At 46.1% G+C, this 23,151-nt stretch overlaps 1 protein-coding gene across 1 annotated transcript in view; it reads right to left on the bottom strand.

Moving 5' to 3' along the window:
• FSTL3 (follistatin like 3) overlaps positions 1 to 23,151 on the bottom strand; it is a 426,956-nt gene that overhangs the window by 298,403 nt on the left and 105,402 nt on the right. The window contains exon 2 of the mRNA XM_069767836.1: positions 8,586 to 8,771. Within this exon, the coding sequence (XP_069623937.1) occupies positions 8,586 to 8,771 (186 nt within the window). The remainder of the gene's footprint in view (positions 1 to 8,585; positions 8,772 to 23,151) is intronic.

Here is a 23,151-nt window from a genome sequence, read left to right as displayed (position 1 = left end):
GGGGTTAAGTCCGCTGACCACTTGCTCGCGCACTAGTGCGGTACTGCGGTCCTGTGGATTAACAGGATCGCTTTCTTCACGCTGGGTGAGGTTTAACCCACGCGTGTATCCTTTAGTGTACCGCCATATTGTCCGTCTTGCTAGCTGCAGGGTCTTTTACCTGCACGGTGGACCTCGGACTGCGAACGCACCTAGTTTCGTACCATCTATACATGGTGCGTTCCGCCAGTCCTTAACAGCCGGTAATTCAATTACCGGCTTTTGCTTTCTCCTTCCTAAAACCCGACATGATATGAGACCTGGTTTACATACAGTAAACCATCTCATATCACCATATTTTTTTGCATATTCCACACTACTAATGTTAGTAGTGTGTCTATGCAAAATTTGGCCGTTCTAGCTAGTAAATTAAGGGGTTAAATGGCGGAAAAAATTGGCGTGGGCTCCCGCACAATTTTCTCCGCCAGAGTAGTAAAGCCAGTGACTGAGGGCAGATATTAATAGCCTGGAGAGGGTCCATGGTTATTGCCCCCCCCCCCCTGGCTAAAAACACCTGCCCCCAGCCACCCCAGAAAAGGCACATCTGGAAGATGCGCCTATTCTGGCACTTGGCCACTCTCTTCCCATTCCTGTGTAGCAGTGGGATATGGGGTAATGAAGGGTTAATGCCACCTTGCTATTGTAAGGTGACATTAAGCCTAATTAATAATGGAGAGGCGTCAATTATGACACCTATCCATTATTAATCCAATACTAGTAAAGGGTTTAAAAAAAAAAAAAACACACACATTATTAAAAATTAATTTATTGAAAAAATCACAAAGGCTGTTGTATTAATTTATTCTACTCTCAATCCACTCACTGAAGACCCTCGATCTGTAAATAAAAAAAAATAATAAACCAACAATATACTTACCTTCCGAGGATCTGGCACGTCCAACGATGTAGATCCATCTGAAGGGGTTAAAATATTTTGCAGACACGAGCTCCGCTAATGCAGGATGCTCATTTCTGCAAAACCCCGGCGAATGAAGCTAAATATAGGTCAATGATCTATATTTAGCTTCATTTGCGGTGAGGCGCCCTCTGCTGGTTGTCCTCATATGAACTCGAGCAAGGGAGCTTTCTAGGAAAGTTCCCACGATCTAGGAACAGCCAGCAGAGGGCGCCTCACCGCAAATGAAGCTAAATATAGATCATTGACCTATATTTAGCTTCATTCGCCGGGGTTTTGCAGAAATGAGCATCCTGCATTAGCGGAGCTCATGTCTGCAAAATATTTTAACCCCTTCAGATGGATCTACATCGTTGGACGTGCCAGATCCTCGGAAGGTAAGTATATTGTTGGTTTATTTTTTTTTTTTATTTACAGATCGAGGGTCTTCAGTGAGTGGATTGAGAGTAGAATAAATTAATACAACGGCCTTTGTGATTTTTTCAATAAATTAATTTTTAATAATGTGTGTGTGTTTTTTTTTTAACCCTTTACTAGCATTGGATTAATAATGGATAGGTGTCATAATTGACGCCTCTCCATTATTAATTTGATTTAATGTCACCTTACAATAGCAAGGTGGCATTAACCCTTCATTACCCCATATCCCACCGCTACACGGGAATGGGAAGAGAGTGGCCAAGTGCCAGAATAGGCGCATCTTCCAGATGTGCCTGTTCTGGGGTGGCTGGGGGCAGATGTTTTTAGCCAGGGGGGGGGCCAATAACCATGGACCCTCTCCAGGCTATTAATATCTGCCCTCAGTCACTGGCTTTACTACTCTGGCGGAGAAAATTGTGCGGAAGCCCATGCCAATTTTTTCCGCCATTTAACCCCTTAATTTACTAGCTAGAACGGCCAAATTTTGCATAGACACACTACTGACATTAGTAGTGTGGAATATGCAAAAAAAATGGTGATATGAGATGGTTTACTGTATGTAAACCAGGTCTCATATCATGTCGGGTTTTAGGAAGGAGAAAGCAAAAGCCGGTAATTGAATTACCGGCTTTAAAGCTGTCTTGCGCTGGAAGAAATATTAATATATATACATATATGTGTAGATCAGAACAGAAAATGCGGCAGCACTCACCCATCTGTGGTCCAATTCTTTATTCAAAACATGAAAAAGTACAGCCTTGCGATCCGAGGGAGTGCAGGTGGACGGGAGGTGAGCAGGTGAACGACGACAGCTGTTTCGCGCTGATCCAAGCGCTTGGATCAGCGCGAAGCAGCTGTCGTCGTTCACCTGCTCACCTCCCGTCCACCTGCACTCCCTCGGATCGCAAGGCTGTACTTTTTCATGTTTTGAATAAAGAATTGGACCACAGATGGGTGAGTGCTGCCGCATTTTCTGTTCTGATCTACATGTTTGCATCTATCTTCCATGCGAGCACCCCCTATACTGAAGTCAGTCCGTCACCACTCACTGCTGCTGATCTGCCGGAAGAAGGAAGGCTGTGCAGCTCACTTTTTCCTTTGTTTTTGGAATATACATATATGTGTCTCACTGACATATATATATATATATATATATATATATCTATTCTATGTGTACACATTTATTGTACCTATTCTACTGTAAGCTGTCAGTGTGATTTTACTGTACACCGCAATGAATTACCGGCTTTTCTCGCTAACACCGCTGCGTATTTCTCTCAAGTCACACTGCTGGTCCGTGTGTAATCTGTATTTTTGGGGCTTCCATAGACTTTCATTGACGTTTTATTTGCGCAATACGGTGACAAACGCAGCATGCTGCGATTTTCTACGGCCGTAGAAAGCCGTATAATACTGATCAGTAAAATACGGCAGATAGGAGCAGGGGCATAGAGAATAATTGTGCCGTATTTTTTGCGAGTTTTACGGACGTAGTTTCTGCGCTCTTACGTCCGTATAACTCGCAAGTGTGACGCCGGCCTCAGTGTCAAATAGAGCAGAAAAAAAGAATCACATCTGTGCATGTGTCCTACAGCCTTCTAGTGCTGATCACTGATGCACATCAGTGATTAACCTCCATTTGTCGCATTATTATATTTTTGTGTGTGATGAGAAGAGTAAAAAAAAAGTTAAATTAGCTGATAGGACTAGATTAGTGACAGTAAAAATATACCATAATAATCAGCATTTACTACAGTATTTTTCACTGAATTTAGTTAGGGTTAGTGTCTGACAGGGCAAAAAAATAGAATCACATCTAGGTGTGCGTCCTACAGCTGTCGAGAGCTGATGGCTGATGCATATAGGTGATTGGCCTCCGGTTGTTGCTTCTTTTTTGGTGTGAAAGAAGAATTTAAAAAAAATAGATTAGTTTATAGGACTAGATTAGAGACAATAAATTATACCATAGTAATCGGCGACTACTACAGTATTTTCTACTGATTTTAGTCAGGGTTAGTGTCAGATATTAATTTGCTTTTTATCTTTTTCTTTCTACATTCTTTTCTTTTTTTACCTCTTCTAAATAAAAAAACGTTTACACCAAACACTCACACACCTGAATAAAATTTGGTTCACACCTGAACACCACATACGTGTGTCATCCAGCTTTCCTTGCCTCAGACACTGATAGTGAGGGAAATTATCCCACCTTCCTTTATTTTTCCGACAATTCCTCCTCTTCCTCAAGTGATACCGAACCGCTATGCAGATGCCCCAGGGAAGAAAATGAACCAGCACCTACTATTAGTGACCCTATATGGACCTCACCTCCCAAAAATTATGAGCCTCAGATTCCTGATTTTGTGGTGCTATCAGGAATCCAATTTAACACAACTGACCTCACAGAAATTGACTTTTTCAAAGTCTTTTTCTCTAAGGGTTTTGTAAATTTCATGGTGTCCCAGAAAAATTTGTACGCCCAGCAATTTTTATCCCAGAATCCCACTTCATCATTTGCTCACTGGACATCTGAAGACGCCGTGGAAATGTTAAAGTTTTGGGGCATTGTTCTTCACATGGGGATAGTGAAGAAACAAGAAATACGGCAATATTTTGAGTGTTGACATTTTGAATAACACTGCACTGTTCCACATGGCTATGCTCCTGACAAGCTTTGAGGCCATCCATAAATTTTGCATTACAGTGATAATGCACAATGTACTCCCCGAGATTACCCGACCTTTGACCGACTTTTCAAAGTTCGTCCTGTCATTGACCACTTCAGCAACAAGAATGTTGGGTGTATGTTCCTCAAAGGGACACCTGCGTGGCTGAGTCCTGTAGATACACAGGGTAAGTGGGTGCTCTCGTCCGCTGGTCCGGCTGTCTTTAGAAAGACTGCATGGACCAGGGCTCATATCAATGAACACCGGCTCTCTTCCTGTGGGCAGAACACTACTCAAACACAGGGTGAGGGTAAAACAGTGTGGCAATAATTTATTGAACCACCAATACACAATAGCAAATAGAACAGTCCCAAAAAATACCCAAGATGGTGCAAATTACAGAGTCTCACCCTTCCACTGACTGGCTGAGATTAGACCTGTTTTTTAGGGCCGACTACCCCGCTTTTGGCGGGCCCCACAGAGAGGCGGTAATGACAAGCTTTGGAACCTAACCAAGAGCAGGGAGGCATGTGGCCAGATGACTCAATTGTCCCAACCTGGATTCTTTAAGATGTCTCCGGTGTTTCAGTGATGGTCAATGAAGCAGAACTGTGTTCTTCCAGCTGGGGCCATGGTCCCCTAAACTGACATCCTGTAGCATCTCTAGGACCAGAGGAAAAATTCTCCATACATAGATCACAATTGGTCTTCAAGCCAGCATCCAGAGGTCAAAACAAAGATGTGAATGAAGTTAACTCACATTGTTCATTTATTTATAGTTTATCCTTCAATGTTTGAAAGTGGACAAACTTCATGGTCCGCTACATTGAGTAATCAACAGATCAGCAAACATCATTGTTCTTTGACCCTGCATTACTGTTTTGCAAAGATAGCATAGAATAAACTGTAGTAGCTGATATTCGAGGTAAATATCCATCCTACAAGAAGAGTCAATACTTCAGGCAACAGTTTATGATTTTGGTTCTACTGAATTTACATCTGGCATAATTAAGAAGAAATGCTATGTCGTCACAAATCCATAATACATTTGAAGAGGAGGCTCAATTTCAGGCAATACCTGCCCTGTAAGATAGCCAGGCATGGAATTAAGCACTACAAACTGTGTGAGAGTACCTCAGGGTACAGCCACAAGTTTAGGGTTTATGAAGGGAAGGACCGCCGTATTTAACACCCTGAATGCCCTCCCGTCCTGGAAGCGAGCGAGGAAATTGTGTGGTGTGCACCAACTGCTGGATCAAGGTGATCGCCTCTATGTGAATAACATTTATACCAGCATCTCACTCCTCAAGTCCCTCTCTGCGCGAGACACTGCAAAATGCTGTACTGTCTGCAAAAATCAGAGACCTTCTTAGGATGCTAATTGGGCAGCTGCTGAGAAAGGGAGAGAGTAGAGCCCAATGTAGCGACAACATGCTGGTGGTCAAGTACAATGAGAAGAGGGATGTCCTTTTCTTGACCATCATACATTGTGATGGCAGATCCCCTGTTGAGGTACCTCTACAAAGGTCCACCAAACTGTGTACTGGGGTACAACAAGAACATGGATTTGATCTCTCTGACCAAGTCCTCAAGTCCTCCAGCCATGCACATCATACAGATGGCAATGTAAAACTCTTTTGTGCCATCACGATGTGCAGGCCAGACTGGGACCTTTTTTCAGTTACAAGAAGTAGTGATCAAGGCCCTAATATTTGGCAGTCAGGAAGCAGCGGGCTCCAGTACTTCCAGAACTGAGGGTGCCCGTGTTGTATTAGGGCAACATCCCCACGGTGATGTCCCTCAAACTGTAAAGAGAGGAAGGTCGCTAAAAAGATGCAAAGTGTGTTACAGAAGGGTGATATGAAAATACACCATTTATCATTGTGACACCTGCCCTGACAAACCTGGTCTGTGTATGAAAGATTGTTTCAGAGTCTACCACTTATCCATGCACTAATAAAATTATTTCTGACTCACACAACTCACATATGCCAACCTGATGCACTCTACACTTCTCACGTATGCCAACCAGATGCACTCTACCAACTCACAGACGCCACCGCATAAAAAAATTCACATACCAGGAAAACGCTAGATTAATTCCAGTATAGTGTGACTAGTGGGGGCTTCCACTGTTTAGGCACATCAGGAGCTCTCCAAATGCGACAAGATGCCTACAGACCATTCAATCAAAGTCTGACATCCAAACGCCTCTCCTTTTCTGAGCCCTGCCGTGTACCCAAACAGAAGTTTTCCATAACATATAGGGTATCAGCATACCCAGGAGAAACTGAACAACACATTTTGGGTTCCATTTTCTCCTGTTACCATAATAAAAATAAAAAAAATTGGGTCTAGAAGAAAATTTTTGTTGAAAAAATATGATTTTTTTTAATTTTTACAGCTCTATGATATAAACTTCTGTGAAGCACCTGGTGGTTCAAGGTGCTCACCACACATCTAGTGGTGTCTAGTTTCCAAAAATGGGGTCACTTGTAGGGGGTTTCCACTGTTTAGGTACATCATGGGCTCTCCAAACGCAACATGGCGTCCACTCTCAAATACAGACAATTTTGCCTTCAAAAAGTCAAATGGTGTTCCTTCCCTTCCGAGCCCTGCTATGCACCCAAACAGTAGTTTTTCTCCACATGTGAGAAATTAGCGTACTCATGAGAAATTGCACAACAATTTTGGGATTAATTTTTTTCCTGTTACCCTTGTGAAAATAAAAAAATGTGGGTCTAAATCAAAAATTTTGTGAAAAAAAAGTTAAACGTTCATTTTTTCCTTCCACAATGCTTAAGTTCCTGTGAAGGGTTAATAAACTTCTTGAATCTGGTTTTGAGCAACTTGTGGGGTGCAGTTTTTAGAATGGCATTTTTTGTCATACAGACACCTTAAAGTCACTTCAAATGTGATGTGGTCCTTAAAAAAATGGTTTTGTAAATTTTGTTGTACAAATGAGAAATCACTGCTCAACTTTTAATCCCTCTAACTTTGTAACAAAAAAAATTACGTTTAAAAAATTGCGCTGATGTAAAGTTGACATGTGGGAAATGTTATTAACTATTTTGTGCGACATAGCTCTTTGATTTTAAGGCAATTAAGATTGAAAGATTTAACCCCTTAATGACCCCAGTTTTTTTCGGTTTTGCGTTTTCATCTTTCGCTCCCCTTTTTCCCAGAGCCATAACTTTTTTTATTTTTTACTCAATATGGCCATGTGAGGGCTTATTTTTTGCGGGACAAGTTTTACTTTTGAACAACATCATTGGTTTTAGCATGTCATGTATTAGAAAATGGGAAAAAGAATCCAAGTGTGGTGAAATTGCAAAAAAAGTGCAATGTTTTTTGTTTGGCTTTTTTGCTAAGTTCACTAAATGCTAAACTTGACCTGCCATTATGATTGTCCCGATCATTTTGAGTTCATAGACGCCAAAAATGTCTTGATTTTTTATCTAAGTGGCAAAAAAAATCCAAACTTTGCTAAAAAAAAAAAAAATTGCGCAAATTTCCAATTCCCGTGGCGTCTCCATTTCTTGTTATCCCGGGTTGGGTGGGGGTATATTTTTGGCGTGCCAAGCTGATGTTTTTAATTATACCATTTTGGTGCAGATAAGTTCTTTTGATCGCCCCTTATTGCAGTTTAATGCAATGTAGTGGCGACCAAAAAAGCGTAATTCTGGCATTTTTTTTATTTTTTCTCTCTACGCCGTTTAGCGATCAGGTTAATCCTTTTTGTATTGATAGATAAGGTGATTCTGAACGCGGCAATAGCAAATTTGTGTAGGTTTGTTTTTTTATTTATTTTGAATGGGGCAAAAGGGGGGTGATTTGAACTTTTATATTTATTTATTTTTTTCTTATTTTTTAAAACATTTTTTTTTACTTTTGCCATGCTTCAACAGATTCCATGGGAGGCTAGAAGCTGGCATAGCCTGATCAGCTCTGCTACATAGGAGCGAGTCTCAGATCGCTCCTATGTAGCTGAATTACAGCATTGCTATGAGCGCAGACCACCAACCTCTGGTTGTCATGCCGAAACATCACTGACCGCCGATCATGTGACGGGGGTCAGTGATGCGCGCATTTCCAGCCCAATGGCTGGAAGCCCTAGTTAAATGCAGCTGTTAATAGGCTGTTAATTTAACTAGTTAATAGGCGTGAGCAGATCGCTCTGACATGTCCCGGCTTTGGTGCGGGCTCACCGCCAGAGCCCGCATCAAAGCAGGGGTCCTGTCCTCAGACGTACTATTCCGTCCGAGGACAGAAAGGGGTTAAAATTGCTAAATTTTTTCCAAATTTCTGATTTTATCACATATAAACGCAAGTCATATTGATCATATGTAACGAGAAAACAATCTCAGAATCAGTGAACCGTTGAAGCATTCTAGAGTTACTACCTCATAAAGTGACACTGGTCAAAATTGTAACATTTGGCCCGGTTATGAAGGTGAAAACAGGCTTGGGGGTGAAGGGATTAAAGTTCCCTTTGCATGTTACAAATTACATTGTTGTGGATTAACCTACTCAGTGTCACTCACCTCTGCAAGGTTGACAATTGACCAGTCCAAGAAAGCCCAAAAGGCTAATTTTGTTCATTGGATCAGTGTAATTAGACCAGGCTGTGTCAAGGTGTCCATCGCCACAGCACTCATCCCATGTCACTGCAGTGAGCAACATTAAGCTGCACGTCGAACTAGAACTCTGTAGAAGCCAACAAGTGCCACCTGTAAGATGTAAGCACAATAGTAAAATGTATAATAATGAGAAAATTACAGCATTGCTTTTACATAGTAAATCCATAATTAAACAGCAATGACCTTAGCACTATAAATTATGATACTTAGAATTTACTGTAATACACTCAAAAATTGACTTAATATATCCTTTGAAAAGAAATAATGTTATCATGAAAAAATGTGTAAAACCCTTGTTAAGCCACGTAGACACGTTGAGTATTTGGTCAGTATTTTACCTCAGTATCTCTAGACCAAAATCAGGAGTGGGACAATCAGAGGAATAGTGACAAATATAATTGAAACACGTGCACCACTTCTGCATTTTTACCCGCTCCTGCTTTGGCTTACAAATACTGAAGCAAAAACTTCACCAAAAACTCAATGTGTGCACATGGTGGCCTTATGTAACATCAACATTTCACAATCCATGTTCGGCAGAAAATCCAAGCTTTCAAAAATGATTAGTTAAAATACTAAGGCATAATTAGAGAAATGTTTAAATGGATTGTTCACTACTACGACAACCCCTTCTCAATCTGATGTTAAGATGAAAATATTTATACTCATCTCCCGAGTCTGAACTGTTCCAGAGGTGTCGGTACTCAAATTCCCAGGGCTCACATTAGGTTGTTATGTCATGTGAGTCCTACACCCAATCAGTGCTGGCATCACTGTCCCCGCCTTCCGATGTATAAGTAATAAAGGGGTGAGAGAAGCTGCTGCTCTAACTTTCTCTTTATAACGTATACATCCGAAGGTCGAGACATAACAACCTCACGTGAATGCAAGCGCAGAGACCGAGAACGGCGCCAGCATGGAAGGTGAGTATAAGTGTTTTTAATTTAACAGGGGAAAACATTCAGATTGAGAAGGAATTGTCCTAGTAGCGGACAACCCCTTTAACATGAAAACAGTAAAAACATTGTGAAAACATTAAAAGGTTCATGTGTTCACCCCAACAAGTTAAATGAGCATTCTGAAGTTATTTTATTTTTATTACACAAGCTACAGCATCATCCTTTTATACCTTTTACTGTATTTATTACCTGTTCACTGTTTATCATAGCATTCCAGTACTACCGTATATGTTTATTTTGCCTATTACATATTAAGTCATTAATATTTTATATTTATGCTTACATTATCAGATTGCACTCTGACTAGTGCTAGTCAATAATTATGTGTTCGTTCATCTGCAATTTTTTTTTCTCAGCTTAGATCGAACTGTGAAAAAAATTGCAGAATGTTTGGCCACGTATATTGGACAAGTCTCTCTAATGCAAGTCAATGGTTGCAAGAAAAAAAAATTTCACGGCACACTTATCATGAAATCATTTCATCCGCCGAGCACAGTAAATTCATAGCATGAACCATCAGAATAGAATAAATATATAGAAAAAAAAGAAAAAAATAGAAATGGGGTCCCCCTTAATTTTCTTAACCAGCTGAGGGAAAGCGAACAGCTGGGGGCTGATGTTTATATTAACGGCAAGTGGGAAGAGCCAAGGCAAAGCACCAGAATTGGCGTGCCTAATGGATGAGCCACTTCTGGGTGGCTGAGTGCTTTTGTTATTAGTCTGTGAGGGGGCCAATACCTATTTGGCCTTCGCTGGTTATTAAAAATAGGGGGGACCCTAAATCATTTTTTGGGGGTCACTGCTTGTTAATAACTAGAAAAGGATACACAGACAGCTGTAAGCTGATATAAACAGCCTTCGAAGATCCATGTTTATTACGCCCTTCCCAGACTATAAAAATCAGCCCCCAGCTGTCCACTTTCCCTCAGCTGGTTAAGTAAGGGGTACTGTGAAGAACCCGCACATCGCCACTCCGCCTGACATCACAATTACGTCAGACGGATCACGTAATGCGGTCTCCCCACTTTCACCAATGTGACGTTCCATACCTCCTGGGGAAACGTAAGGTCAGCTGCTTCGTACAGTTTTACACATATGCCCCCTATAATAATAATAATAATCTTTATTTATATAGCGCCAACATATTCCACAGCGCTTTACAGTTTAACAGTTTCAAACACACCAGTCATAGGTAACAATGTTAACAATACAGTAATAAAGCAAAATAAGACGACCCTGCTCGTGAGAGCTTACAATCTACAATGAGGTGGGGGAGATACAAAGTACAGGTGTGTATTTACAACACGAGCCCAGGGAGTGAGAGGTTGTGATCCGCACGGTCACTGACCTGGCACCTAAATCGCTCACAACCCTGACAAGCTGAAAGGTCCCTTCACTAGCACCAGTGAAACAGACCGCTGCCAGTCCGGTAGGGCTGCCACCACTTCCTCTTTAGATATAAGCCTAGTCTGTTAATGGGATTAAATCAGGCCAGAAACCGAGTTAAACCGAGAAACGGACATGTGGATTGAGATAAAAGAGCAGCCCAAGGTTAAACTATGTATTTAATCGCCTTAAGGGCACATTAGACAATACATTATATACACAATGGTTATACATATACAATTGTCATTTATCTAAATACAATAGTGATAGAACATAAAATATAAGCAGATGGATGTCAATTACCCATCTGATGTTAGATTATGTGTGTGCTGGGCCGCAGGGGGAATGGGCTGCCAGCTGGCTTCTAGGTCCTTCATGTCACGTTACTCAACGTGACTCCCATTTCGAAGTGGGACACATGCATACCAGAGGAAGAGACCACATGGCCTTATACTAGCGTACATCCCCTTTGGGTCATTCCCCTCCTGCTCTCGGAGTTGAACCTAAATCCCCTCTCCTTTCCTCTAGCAGCTAAAAACTCCAAAACCTAAGGTCAGTCATAACTCTTTAATGGACGATCCTAGGGAGGCGGTTTTGGTGCTGTTGGATCCGGCCGCACCCTGCTATGACACATCTTTGCTATCTGGTTCCTACTAGCCATTCTAACTTCTCTCCCTGGTGTGCTAGAACGGATTGAGACCCTGAAAGGCGTTCACTGTGTTCTGGAGATCTTGGAAATATACAAGATGTACGGCTAGGATGTATAGTATCTCCATAACTTATGGAATTATGTTTCTAGAATGTTCTTTGACAGCTTCAGCATATTGCAAAGAAGCCTTTGTCCTGCTCGAAGCTGGCTCAAGGTGTGAGATTTGTCACTCACAGCCTTTGGAGGCTTGATCCCCCCATGCTGACTTAGGTGCCAGCTTTCTCCTTGAGGCTTGGAGAATATTGGACTTCCTGCTGAGTCCCTGTTGGACAAAAGAAAGAGGGTTTTATAATCCCATGCCAAATATTATACAAATGATTGGCATGAAATTATATCTCCAATATTCTTCACACCTTCCCCCTTCAAAGGGTGCTAGAGGGCAGCACTTTCTGGTGATCTCTCACAGGCCTGCCCGCAACCTCCCCTCGTTTGGATAACCCGTCGACATGACCATGGTCACTGCCCTTCTTGTGGCAAATAGCGAAGTGGTACTACTGGAGCGCAGGCTCTAGAGTGGCAACCTCCAATTCATTCCGGATGCGGTGTGTAACCAGCTGAGGATGTTGTAGTCCATTTCCATGGTGAATTAGCATCTGTACAAGTACGTCTGCAGATGCTGCAGGGCCCACACTATTGCCGGACATTCCTTCTCCATCATAGAGTAGGCCACCTCCCTCGACAGGAGCTTCCAGCTCAGGTAAAATGGGGTATTCTTGGCCCATGAAGTCAACCTGGCTGAGCACAGCACTGAGGCCAAAGTCACTGGCATAAGTCTGTACAACAAAGGGCAGTGTAAAGTCAGCTGCTTGTACTGGAAAGCTGGAAAGGGCAGTGTTCAGTGCCTGGAAGACTGACTCACAGTCATTTGTCCAATTCACCGCGGAGGGCAGCTTATTTTTCGTGAGGTCTGTCAGGGGCTTTGCCAGTCTACTATAGTGTTGGCTATAGTGCCAGGCTACTATAGGTCTCCAAAATGAACATCACCTGTTTTTTGGTCCTGCGGGTGGTCTGGGATGCGATGGCATCCACCTTCCCGGGATCCTGCTTTAGAGCCCTTCCAACTACCTGGTGGCACAGGTAGTGGACCTCACTCATACCCAGCAGGCATTTTTCCGGCTTAATGGTCAAGCCTGCTCTAAGTTATCCTCCCAGGTGGGACTGAATATAGCAGCGTTGTCCAGTTACGCAGCCATGTACATTTCAAGTCCCTTGAGCAGCGTGTTCAGCATCTGCTGAAAAGTGGCAGGGGCATTCTTTATGCTGAATGGCATTACTGTGGACTCTTACAATCTGAATGGGGTGATAAAGGCAGAGCGTTCCCACACCTCACGGGTCAGGGGAATCTGCCAATATCCCCGGCTCAGATCCATGATAGTCAGGTACTTGGCCCTGGCCAACTGATTGAGCAGGTCAATGATACACGGCATTGGGTACTAGTGATGAGCGAATATACTCATTACTAGAGATTTCTCGAGCATGCTCGGGGGTCCTCTGAGCATTTTTTAGTGCTCGGAGATTTAGTTTTTCTTGCCGCAGCTGAATGATTTACATCTGTTAGCCAGCATAAGTACATGTGGGGATTCCCTAGCAACCAGGCAACCCCCACATGTACTTATGCTGGTTAACAGATGTAAATCATTCAGCTACAGCAACAAAAACTAAATCTCCGAGCACTAAAAAATACTCGGAGGACCCCCGAGCTTGCTCGAGAAATCTCTAGTAATGAGTATATTCGCTCATCACTATTGGGTACGCCTTCACCAAGCATGATCCAGGGTGACCAGGTACGTTATGCCACTGAGGTGCTGGTGCATGAGATAGGGCATTCCCAAGCCACCTGGAGCTTGTCCTGGGTTACGGGGACCAGTACCTTCACCTTTATACCCACCTGGTGTTAGGGTTGGCAGAACACACCGAATATATATTTATTAAAAGAAGTTGGTGTGTTCGCAACCCGAGATGAACCGTGCAGGAAAGCACCTGCTGCTAGATATGGCGGTACAATATAGTAGTATAAACAGACTCTGTTACTTCACAGAGTCTGTTAGCAAAGATAACGCTGTGCCCTGTTTGGATCACAAAGGAACACAGCTACTTGGTAGAGCAGATGGTGGTCATCCAGTTAAATGTGAACATGAAACTCCTCGCTGGAGGTGCCAGCATTCTAGGGGCTTATTTCAGCCGGGTCCCTGAATACACACACAAAACTCCTCGCCGAAGGTACCAGCATTCTAGGGGCTTATTTCAGCCGGGTCCCTGACTGCATACAAACATGACCACACTGGCGCTGAGCTCATACATAAATTGATACTAGCGCATGGCCGTGCGGTCATGCACACCTCTTATAGCTGCAGCACGTACAGGACCTTCCTAGAAGGACCAATGAGAGCCTGCCACAGACGTTGAACACCTTCAGGACCTTCCTTGAGGACCAATAGGATTTGCTGCAGTACCTGAACATGTGACCCTTGATCTCCAATGAGAGATCTTACCCTGGGCATGCTCAGAAGAGGAAAAGGAGGACTTAGTCCCAAAGATGTCTGCTCGCCGCTGCCCAGTACTGGCTAAAATGGCAGAAGCTGGAAGGACAGCAGTAACCCTTCGCACAGTGTCAAACTGAGCATGATGCTGGGACCGACGCCTCCGCTGAGCAGGCTCCACTGCGGCAGAAGAATGGGAGACTGCAGCGGAGATGGCTTGAGATTCCCCCTGTGCAGAGACAGGAACTCAATCCCTAACATCACCCCCCCCCTCCTAGCCCCCCCTCTTTGGACCTCGCCATGCTCGAAGGCAGCAATGAGCTGCGGAGCCCAAATATTCTCAGCAGGCTCCCAGGACCTGTCCTCAGGACCATAACCCTTCTAGTCCACCAAATAAAATTTTTTACCACGTACCACCTTGCACCCCAAAATAGCATTCACCTCATAATCGTCCATAGACGAACCCGATGTCCCGGAAGATGACTCGGAAAACTGGGACATGTGTACGGGCTTCAAGAGGGACACATGAAAGGTGTCGATGATACCCAGACGTGGCGGAAGGGCCAGACAGTAGACCACTGGGTTAACCTGTTCGAGGACCTTGAAAGAGCCCAAGTAGCGAGGAGCAAACTTAGTGGACTCAACTCGCAGCCAGATGTTATCGGCGGAGAGCCACACTAAGTTGCCAGGAGCAAAGGTCGGAGCGGGGCACCGATGTGCATCGGCGGAGGACTTCATTCTCTCCTTGGAGGCCCGAATGGCATCCTGAGTGCGGTCCCTAATGTCCCGCGCCTCCTCAGCCCAGTCTGCCACCCTGGAGTCGGTGGAAGACAGGGGCATAGGCACAGGTACCCAAGGATGCTGACCATAGTTTAGGAGGAATGGGGTCTGTCCGGTGAAGTCGGCTATGGTGTTATTCAGCGCAAACTCCGCCCATGGTAGCAAGGATGCCCAATTATCCTGCCTGGCTGAGACGCAAACTGGGGACCCCGGTCACTGACAATTTTGTCCGGCATACCATGTAGGCGAAATATGTGTTTGGTAAATAACGCCGCCAGAGCCCGTGCAGAAGGTAGCCGTGGAAGAGGCACCAAGTGCACCATTTTGGAAAAATGGTCGGTGATAACCCAAATAATGGTGCAGCTACGAGACTTGGGTAAGCCCACCACAAATCCATCCCGACTATCTCCCAGGGTCTGTCTGCCACCGGCAGGGGATGAAGCAACCCAGCTGGCCATTGACGAGGAGACTTGTTCCTGGCGCAGGAGACACATGCCCGAACATAGTCTGCGACATCACGGGCCATATGCGGCCACCAATATGTCCTCGCCAGTAGCTCAGATGTCCTTTTGGTCCCAAAATGTCCACCCACCCTAGACGAGTGAGCCCAAGAGAGAACCTCTGGACGCAAACTGGAAGCTACAAAAGTCTTGCCCGGAGGCACAGGCTCTAGCAAAACCGGGGCCACAGTTCTCAGGCTCTGGGAAGGGACAATAAGCCGAGGCTCCTCATCCTCCTCCTCAGATGATACAACAGAGCGAGAGAGAGCATTGGCACAAATGTTCTTCTCCCCAGAAAGAAAATGGAGGGTGAAATGGAACCGAGAGAAGAACAAGGACCATCTGGCCTGGCAAGAATTTAGCTACTGGGCGGTCTGTAAATAAACCAAATTCTTGTGGTCAGTGAATACTTGGAAGGGAAAACGAGCCCCCCTCCAAGAGATGTCTCCACTCTGAAAAGGCTAACTTCATTGCTAGCAACTCCCTGTCCCCAATGGAAAAATTCCTCTCTGCTGGTGTGAAGGTTTTGGAAAAGAAAAGGCAAGGATGCTTCCGACCTTGAGCATCCTTTTGGAAGAGGACTGCTCCAGCACCAATGGAAGAGGCATCCACCTCCATTATAAACGGCTTATCTACATCAGGGCGATGTAGAATGGGAGCGCTAGCAAAATGAGATTTAATAGAAGTGAAAGCCTTGGAGACCTCCTCAGACCACAATTTGGGATTTCTTGGTGAGGGCTACCAAGGGAGCTACCAAAGTTGAGAAATGAGGAATGAACTGGCGATAATAGTTAATGAACCCCATAAAGCGCTGCACCGCTTTAAGGGAGTGGGGTTCTTGCCAGTCCATCACAGCCTGTAGTTTGACAGGATCCATAGCCAATCCTTGGGCGGAGATGATATAGCCCAGGAAAGGAAAAGACTCCTGCTCAAACACACATTTCTCCAACTTGGCGTAGAGGGAGTTAGTTTGTAAGAGGTCGAAGACTCTGCAAACATCTCTCCGGTGGGAGTCAATATCTGGAGAGTAGATGAGAATATCATCCAGATAGACTACGACCGAGGTGGAGAGCATATCCCGGAAGATATCGTTTACAAAGTCTTGGAAAACGGCTGGGGCATTACAGAGCCCAAAGGGCATCACTAGATATTCATAGTGCCCATGCCCATCCCTGGTGTTAAAAGCCATCTTCCATTCGTCCACCTCACGGATGCGAATCAGGTTGTAAGCACCCCGCAGATCTAGTTTAGTAAACACCCTTGCTCCCCGAAGCCTATCAAAGAGCTTAGAGATCAGGGGCAGAGGATACTTATTCTTAACGGTGATGGCGTTAAGACCCATGTAATCTATGCATGGACGTAGTTCCCTGTTCTTCTTCTGCATGAACAAGAACCCAGCCCCTGCAGGTGACACTGACTTCCTAATGAATCCTCTTGCCAGATTTTCCTGGATGTACTGTGACATTGCCTCCGTCTCCGGGAGAGATAATGGATAGACTCGACCCCGGGGAGGCTCAGCACCAGGCAAGAGGTCAATAGGACAGTCATAGGGCGGTGAGGCGGAAGGGTCTCCGCAGCTCTTTTGGAGAACACGTCCGCATAGGGCCAATATTGCTTGGGGAGAGAGGATAGATCTGCGGGTACCTCAGTAGTAGCAACTTGAACACATTCCGTCTGACATCTACCCCCACAAGATTCACCCCATCCCAAAATTCCGCCTGTGGACCACTCAATATGAGGAGAGTGGTACCGTAGCCAAGGTATCCCTAACAGGACCTCGTCAATTCCCTCAGGAATGACGAGCAGAGATATAATTTCCTGATGAGATGGCGACATGGACAGAAAAAAAGGGATGGTCTGGTGTGTTATCTGTGAGAGCAGTGTCGACTCATTTACCTTTCGTATGGTTACTGGTTGAGCTAACATTACCAGGGGAATTGCTTGATGTTGGGCGAAGGCAGAAGACATAAAATTGCCCTCCGCCCCAGAATCCACGCAGAGCTCTACCGAGTGGGTAAATGAGCCTATAGTAATTGTCCCCTTAAAGGACAATTTGGAGGCAAACGTCGCTGTGTCTAGTGTACCTTCACCTACTACCACTAGACGCTGATGTTCCCTCGACCGCTGAGGACATCTGGTGGCAAGATGTCCTGACTGCTGGCAAACATGACAAACCTGGAGTGCACGAGCGGTCTGGGACTTAGATCCCACTTGTGACCCTAAAATGGCCTCATGTGACTCAGGGACCAGGACTGGAGATTCCAAAGGTTTGGCAAAGGTGGGAGCCAGCCAAAACCTCTGCCTACACTGGGCTCGCTCTAACCTCCGCTTGTGAAAATGGAGGTCAATACGAGTGGACACAGCTATTAACTGTTCCTTTGTGGCGGGAATCTCCCTAGTGGCCAGAGCGTCCTTCACGTGGTCAGAAAGCCCCCTCCAAAATATCGGAATAAGGGCTTTATCCGCCCACTCCAGCTCAGATGCTAGGGTGCGAAAGTGGACGGCAAAATGGCTGACCAAGGACGAGCCCTGAGTCAATGCCAACAGCTGGAGCGCAGTATCATGGGTGACCCGAAGTCTTAAAAAGACCTGTTTCAGAGTGTTCAGGAACAATGGAGCACTCTGCACCACATGATCGCCACGCTCCCACAGCAGCGTAGCCCTGTCCGACAGGAGAGACACAATAAATCCCACCTTAGCCCACTCTGTGGGGAAACGTGCGGCCAGAAGCTCGAGATGTATAGAGCACTGGCTCATGAAACCCCTACAAGATTTACTATCACCAGAAAATTTTTCTGGCAGCGGGAGGCGAGATAGAGTCGGAACAGGGGTGGCAGTGGACACGGTTGCTGCAGCCATGCTAGCAGCCTTAACAGCAACTGCGGTTACATCCATAGCTGCGGTTGTGCGCTCGAGAGCCACCAAACTCCCTCCAGCTGCTGGATGTACCACATGGATTGCTGTGTGTCCGCCATGACTAGCCAGACCCTGGCGCTAGTATGCTGTTAGGGTTGGCGGAACCACTGAATATATATTTATTAGAAGTTGGTGAGTTCGCAACCCGGGATCCACCGTGCAGGAAAGCACCTGCTGCTAGATATGGCGGTACAATATAAATGTTACTTCACAGAGTCTGTTAGCAAAGATAATGCTGTGCCCTGTTTGGCTCACAGAGGAACACAGCTACTTGGTAGAGCAGATGGTGGTGATGCAGTTAAATGCGAACATGAAACTCCTCGCCGGAGGTGCCTGCATTCTAGGGGCTTATTTCAGCCGGGTCCCTGAATACACACACATGAAACTCCTCACCGGAGGTGCCAGCATTCTAGGGGCTTATTTCAGCCGGGTCCCTGACTGCATACAAACATGACCACACTGGCACTGAGCTCATACATAAATTGATATTAGCGCATGGCCGTGCGGTCATGCGCACCTCTTATAGCTGCAGCACATACAGGACCTTCCTAGAAGGACCAATAAGAGGCTACCACAGACGTCGAACACCTTCAGGACCTTCCTAGAGGACCAATAGGATTTGCTGCAATATCTGAGCATGTGACCCTTAATCTCCAGTGAGAGATCTTACCCTGGGCATGCATAGAAGAGGAAAAGTAGGTCTTAGTCCCAAAGACGTCTGCTCGCTGCTGACCAGTACTGGCTACAATGGCAGAAGCTGGAAGGACAGCAGTAACCCTTCGCACAGTGTTAGACTGAGCATGACGCTGGGACCTACGCCTCCACTGAGCAGGCTCCACTGCGGCATAAGAATGGGAGACCACAGCAGAGATGGCTCGAGATTCCCCCTGTGCAGAGGCAGGAACTCGATCCCTAACACCTGGTAGGTCCTCTCACAACCATTTTGATTGTACCATCACTTCTGGTCTGCTGGGGCTTGCATCACATTATTGTGCACCATCTGTGCCAAGGAAGCACAAGACATACTCAATGACCAACATTCCAGGGGTGGCTAAGTCTTCTTCTCAGAACTCTTTCACCAGAGCCAGGGGCCCCTGCACACAATGCCCGTACAGGAACTCAAAGGCGGAGAACCCCGTTGAGACCTGTGGAACTTCCCGGTAGGCAAATAGCAGGTGTGGGAAGTACCACTCCCAGTCATGCCCATGGAAGCTGACCAACATCTTAAGCATCTGCTTCAGGGTGCCATTGAACAGTTCACACAGGCCATTGGTCTGTGAGTGGTATGGGCTGGTCACCACATGTTGCACTTGTATCTGCTGAAAGAGGGACTCCATCAGCTGTTGACATGAACTGGGTCCACTGTCGGTGAGCATTTCCTGGGTAAAACCCACTTGGGAGGATATCTCCAGTAAGGCTTTGGCCATCCTGTCAGCCCGAATACCGCTTTCAGGTACCATAGTCTACTACCGTCAGTACGTAGCGTTTCCCGGAGCTGCTGGGAATGGCCATCGGGCCGACAAAATCCGCAGCCACCCTCCTGAAAAGCTTTTCAATAATGGACAGAGTTACCAGTGGGGCTTTGGGGCGGTGACCTGCCTTTCCCACTCTCTGACAACTGTCGACTGAAAGGCAGTAGGCAGTCACATCAGCCCCCATGTTGGGCCAGCAGAAATGCTGGGCGAGCCTGGCCTTTGTCTTAATGATCCCTAGATATCGTCCATGCGCCATCCTCAACAACTCCGACCTGAATGGATAGGGCAACACCAACTGTCAGTTCCTAGGCCACGCCTCTGATGGACCCTGCTGCATCTTTGCCCAGGACAGCTGTCCTTGGTTTCAGACCACCGGCATGAGGTCTGAGGTCTCCTTGAGAGCTTTCAGGCTGTCATCAGTTTCCAACGCCGCCTGAAACCCTTGACTGGACGACACCGCAATGTCTTCAGTTAGTTCCCCGGAACGTGACTCCTGGCCTTTTTCTGACCAGGCAGCCACTTAGTTGGGAGAGGAGAAGCCGTCGGATCTCTGATGGGCCCCGGCATCACCACTGCGAGCTACAGTGGCCATAGTCGCTGCAAGCGCGCATAGTGCCCACTACTATTCTGCCTTCGACCAAGTTGCTGGTCCAGACTAACTAACTTGGCACTCTGACATCCCGGTCATGGAAGAAACCTGCAAAGAGACCTCACCTGAAAGCCCCACCTCGCCGTCAATTGTACGCTCCCCCTCCACAGCAGTCTGCCCTCTGTCTGTCCCTTCTGTGACAACCTCACAGGACAACTGGTTCCAGCAGGCTACACTCTAAGGCATGAGTATAGCTTGCTTGAGTGATTCCCCCCCCCCCCCCCGAGGGGAGAAGGACACAACACATCACCCACCCCCACATCTACATCAGTAGGCATGTTAATTACATTGACATCAACAGGGGTGGACATTACGTTGTTGTCTAAAGGATTGAGCCTTGGAAATTCAGTGACCACATACCGGGACACTAGCCGCCCTAAGCAAATACTTGCAGGAATGTTCAAGGTTACCCCCACCTCCCACACTCTCTTCCCTAAGCCCCAATCCAAATACACCTTGCCTATCACGCAGCTCCACTAGGGTACTGCTCACCATGTCTGTGGCTCCAGATGATCGGCGTCTCCTTTGTCTGCTAGGAGCCTGCATCCTCTTGCCAGGTCTCCTGGAAATGCTCTTAGGAGGTGTGCCCCACTTCCTGCACATACTTAAAGCAGCAGGGTACCTGTTCTCTTTTAGGTCTGTCTATGCTGTGATACTCTGTGCATAAAAGGCATCCTCCCCTTAAGGGAGGTGTCTGAGCAATGTGTTCATTCTTTAGGATCATGGCCTCCTGCTCAGGCCACACTCTGATGTGCTCTGCAAACTGAAGACTGTTACTTGCATTATACTAATACATCTGTGTCCTCAAAATCCTCTGCTGGCAGTTCCCTATCCTGGATCCAACTGGACACTCCGGTTCCCACTCCAGGGTGACCAAGCCTCTCTTCACGGAACCATCCAGATATCACTGCCAGCTCGATCAGCCTTTCCGGGATTACACAGAGCTTCTGGGATTCTCTCCACTGACAGAGCCAGTAATCCACTGTCTTGTTTATACGGTTTGTACGGGTCATCCCTCTGATTCGGGTATCGCATCATTTAGGCCACCTGGTGTTGTGATGGGGGAATCCCTGTATAGGGATATACCTTGCCCGGTGCTCCACTATGTGGTTCAGTGTCGTGGTTACAGGGTTCTTCCCTCAGGCATCTCTCCCTCTTGTTTAGCTTCCTTTAAATATCTTTGGTGTTTGGAAGCTCATTCTCCTGTCTCGGGTATACAGCTACCACTGCATCATCAGTGGTCTAGAGAGTCCACTATATATCCTCACGCCCTGTGGGCATTACCAGTTTGCCCAGGCCCTGGACTCCGCTGTTACCTGATACTCAGCCCAAGGAGAGCTGGCCGCATTTCATCTGAGCCAGGATCAGCTAGTAACCTTCATGCAAATCTTAGATACTAGCCGGTCTACTTTACAGGCTGCCGAGCCCAACAACACGAATCAGCTAGCAGAGCCCCATCTGGAACTCACCAATGTGAGATGCAGACCCGCTTGTTAGACTACATGACCTCTGTGGATGATCAGTTAACTAAAGTGCAGCTGATTGCTGCTTCGCCAGTCCTTCAGCCTCTGGTACAGCATCCAATGGTTGTGCCCACTACAGGACCCTGTCCTTGTCTCTGCAAGCCTCCTCTTTATGATGGTTACCAAGTTGTGCAGAGGATTTTTCAACCAATGATTGCTGCATTTTCGTTTATTGCCTCTGCATTATCCGACTGATATGGCCAAGGAGGCTTTACTTACAGGTCACCTAGAGGGAGGCTTTAGCCTGTTTCAACCCCCAATGGAGTGGAATGATCCCATCGTGTCTAATCTGCAGGTATTCATGGCCACGTTCTGCAAGATATTTGATGAGCCTGGTCATGCCACCTCTGCCTCTCTTCAATTGCAATAGGGCTCTCTCTCTGTTGTTTAGTATGCCATCCGTTTCCGCACCCTGGCTTTAGCGCTAAAGTGGATCAATGAGCCTCTGGTCTGAGCCTTACGGCGAGGGTTCTCCAGAAGAATCAAGGGTGAATTGGCAGTTAGTGACTCACTTGAGACCTTGGATGATCTCATATCGCTTGCCATTCGGATTGACCTACGTCTCCAGGAGAGCTCCAGAGAGAGGGTTCTCAAGAAGCGATTTCCTCATCCAGCATCTTCATCACTGAAACCTCAGTTTCCACCTTGTCCCGCTCTGGTTTCTAAGGATAAACCCATGGAGCTTGACCATGTAAAGGTGAAGAGGAATCAGAAGGAGGAGATGCCCGCAAGGAATAAGCATCTTTATGGTGGACGCTCTGCTTCCGGTCAATGCAGTGGAACTGAGAGGCCGGAAGAACTCTTCCAGCTAGGACAGGTAAGAGAGGCCTCCTTGGGTGAGAATGATTCCTTTTGTCCACTAACTATATCCATACAGGTGACCTTCGGAAAGGTGCGGTTCTCCAAGACGGCTTATCTCGACTCTGGGTCCGGTGGAAAATTCATCCAGCTAGCTGTGGTCAGGCGGTTCGGGATCCAAATTTTTCCTCTGCAGCGGTCCTGTCGTATCATCTCCATAGAAGGAAGATCCCTGAAATATCCAATTCTTGGTATCAGGTATCACCGAAGAGGTGGAGCTTCAAATTGGAGCACT

Source organism: Ranitomeya imitator, chromosome 1 (assembly GCF_032444005.1).
Source record: "Ranitomeya imitator isolate aRanImi1 chromosome 1, aRanImi1.pri, whole genome shotgun sequence".
Taxonomy (NCBI): Eukaryota; Metazoa; Chordata; class Amphibia; order Anura; family Dendrobatidae; genus Ranitomeya; species Ranitomeya imitator.
The sequence above is the reverse complement of the archived record's forward strand: the minus strand, read 5'-3'. Positions and strand labels throughout refer to the sequence as shown.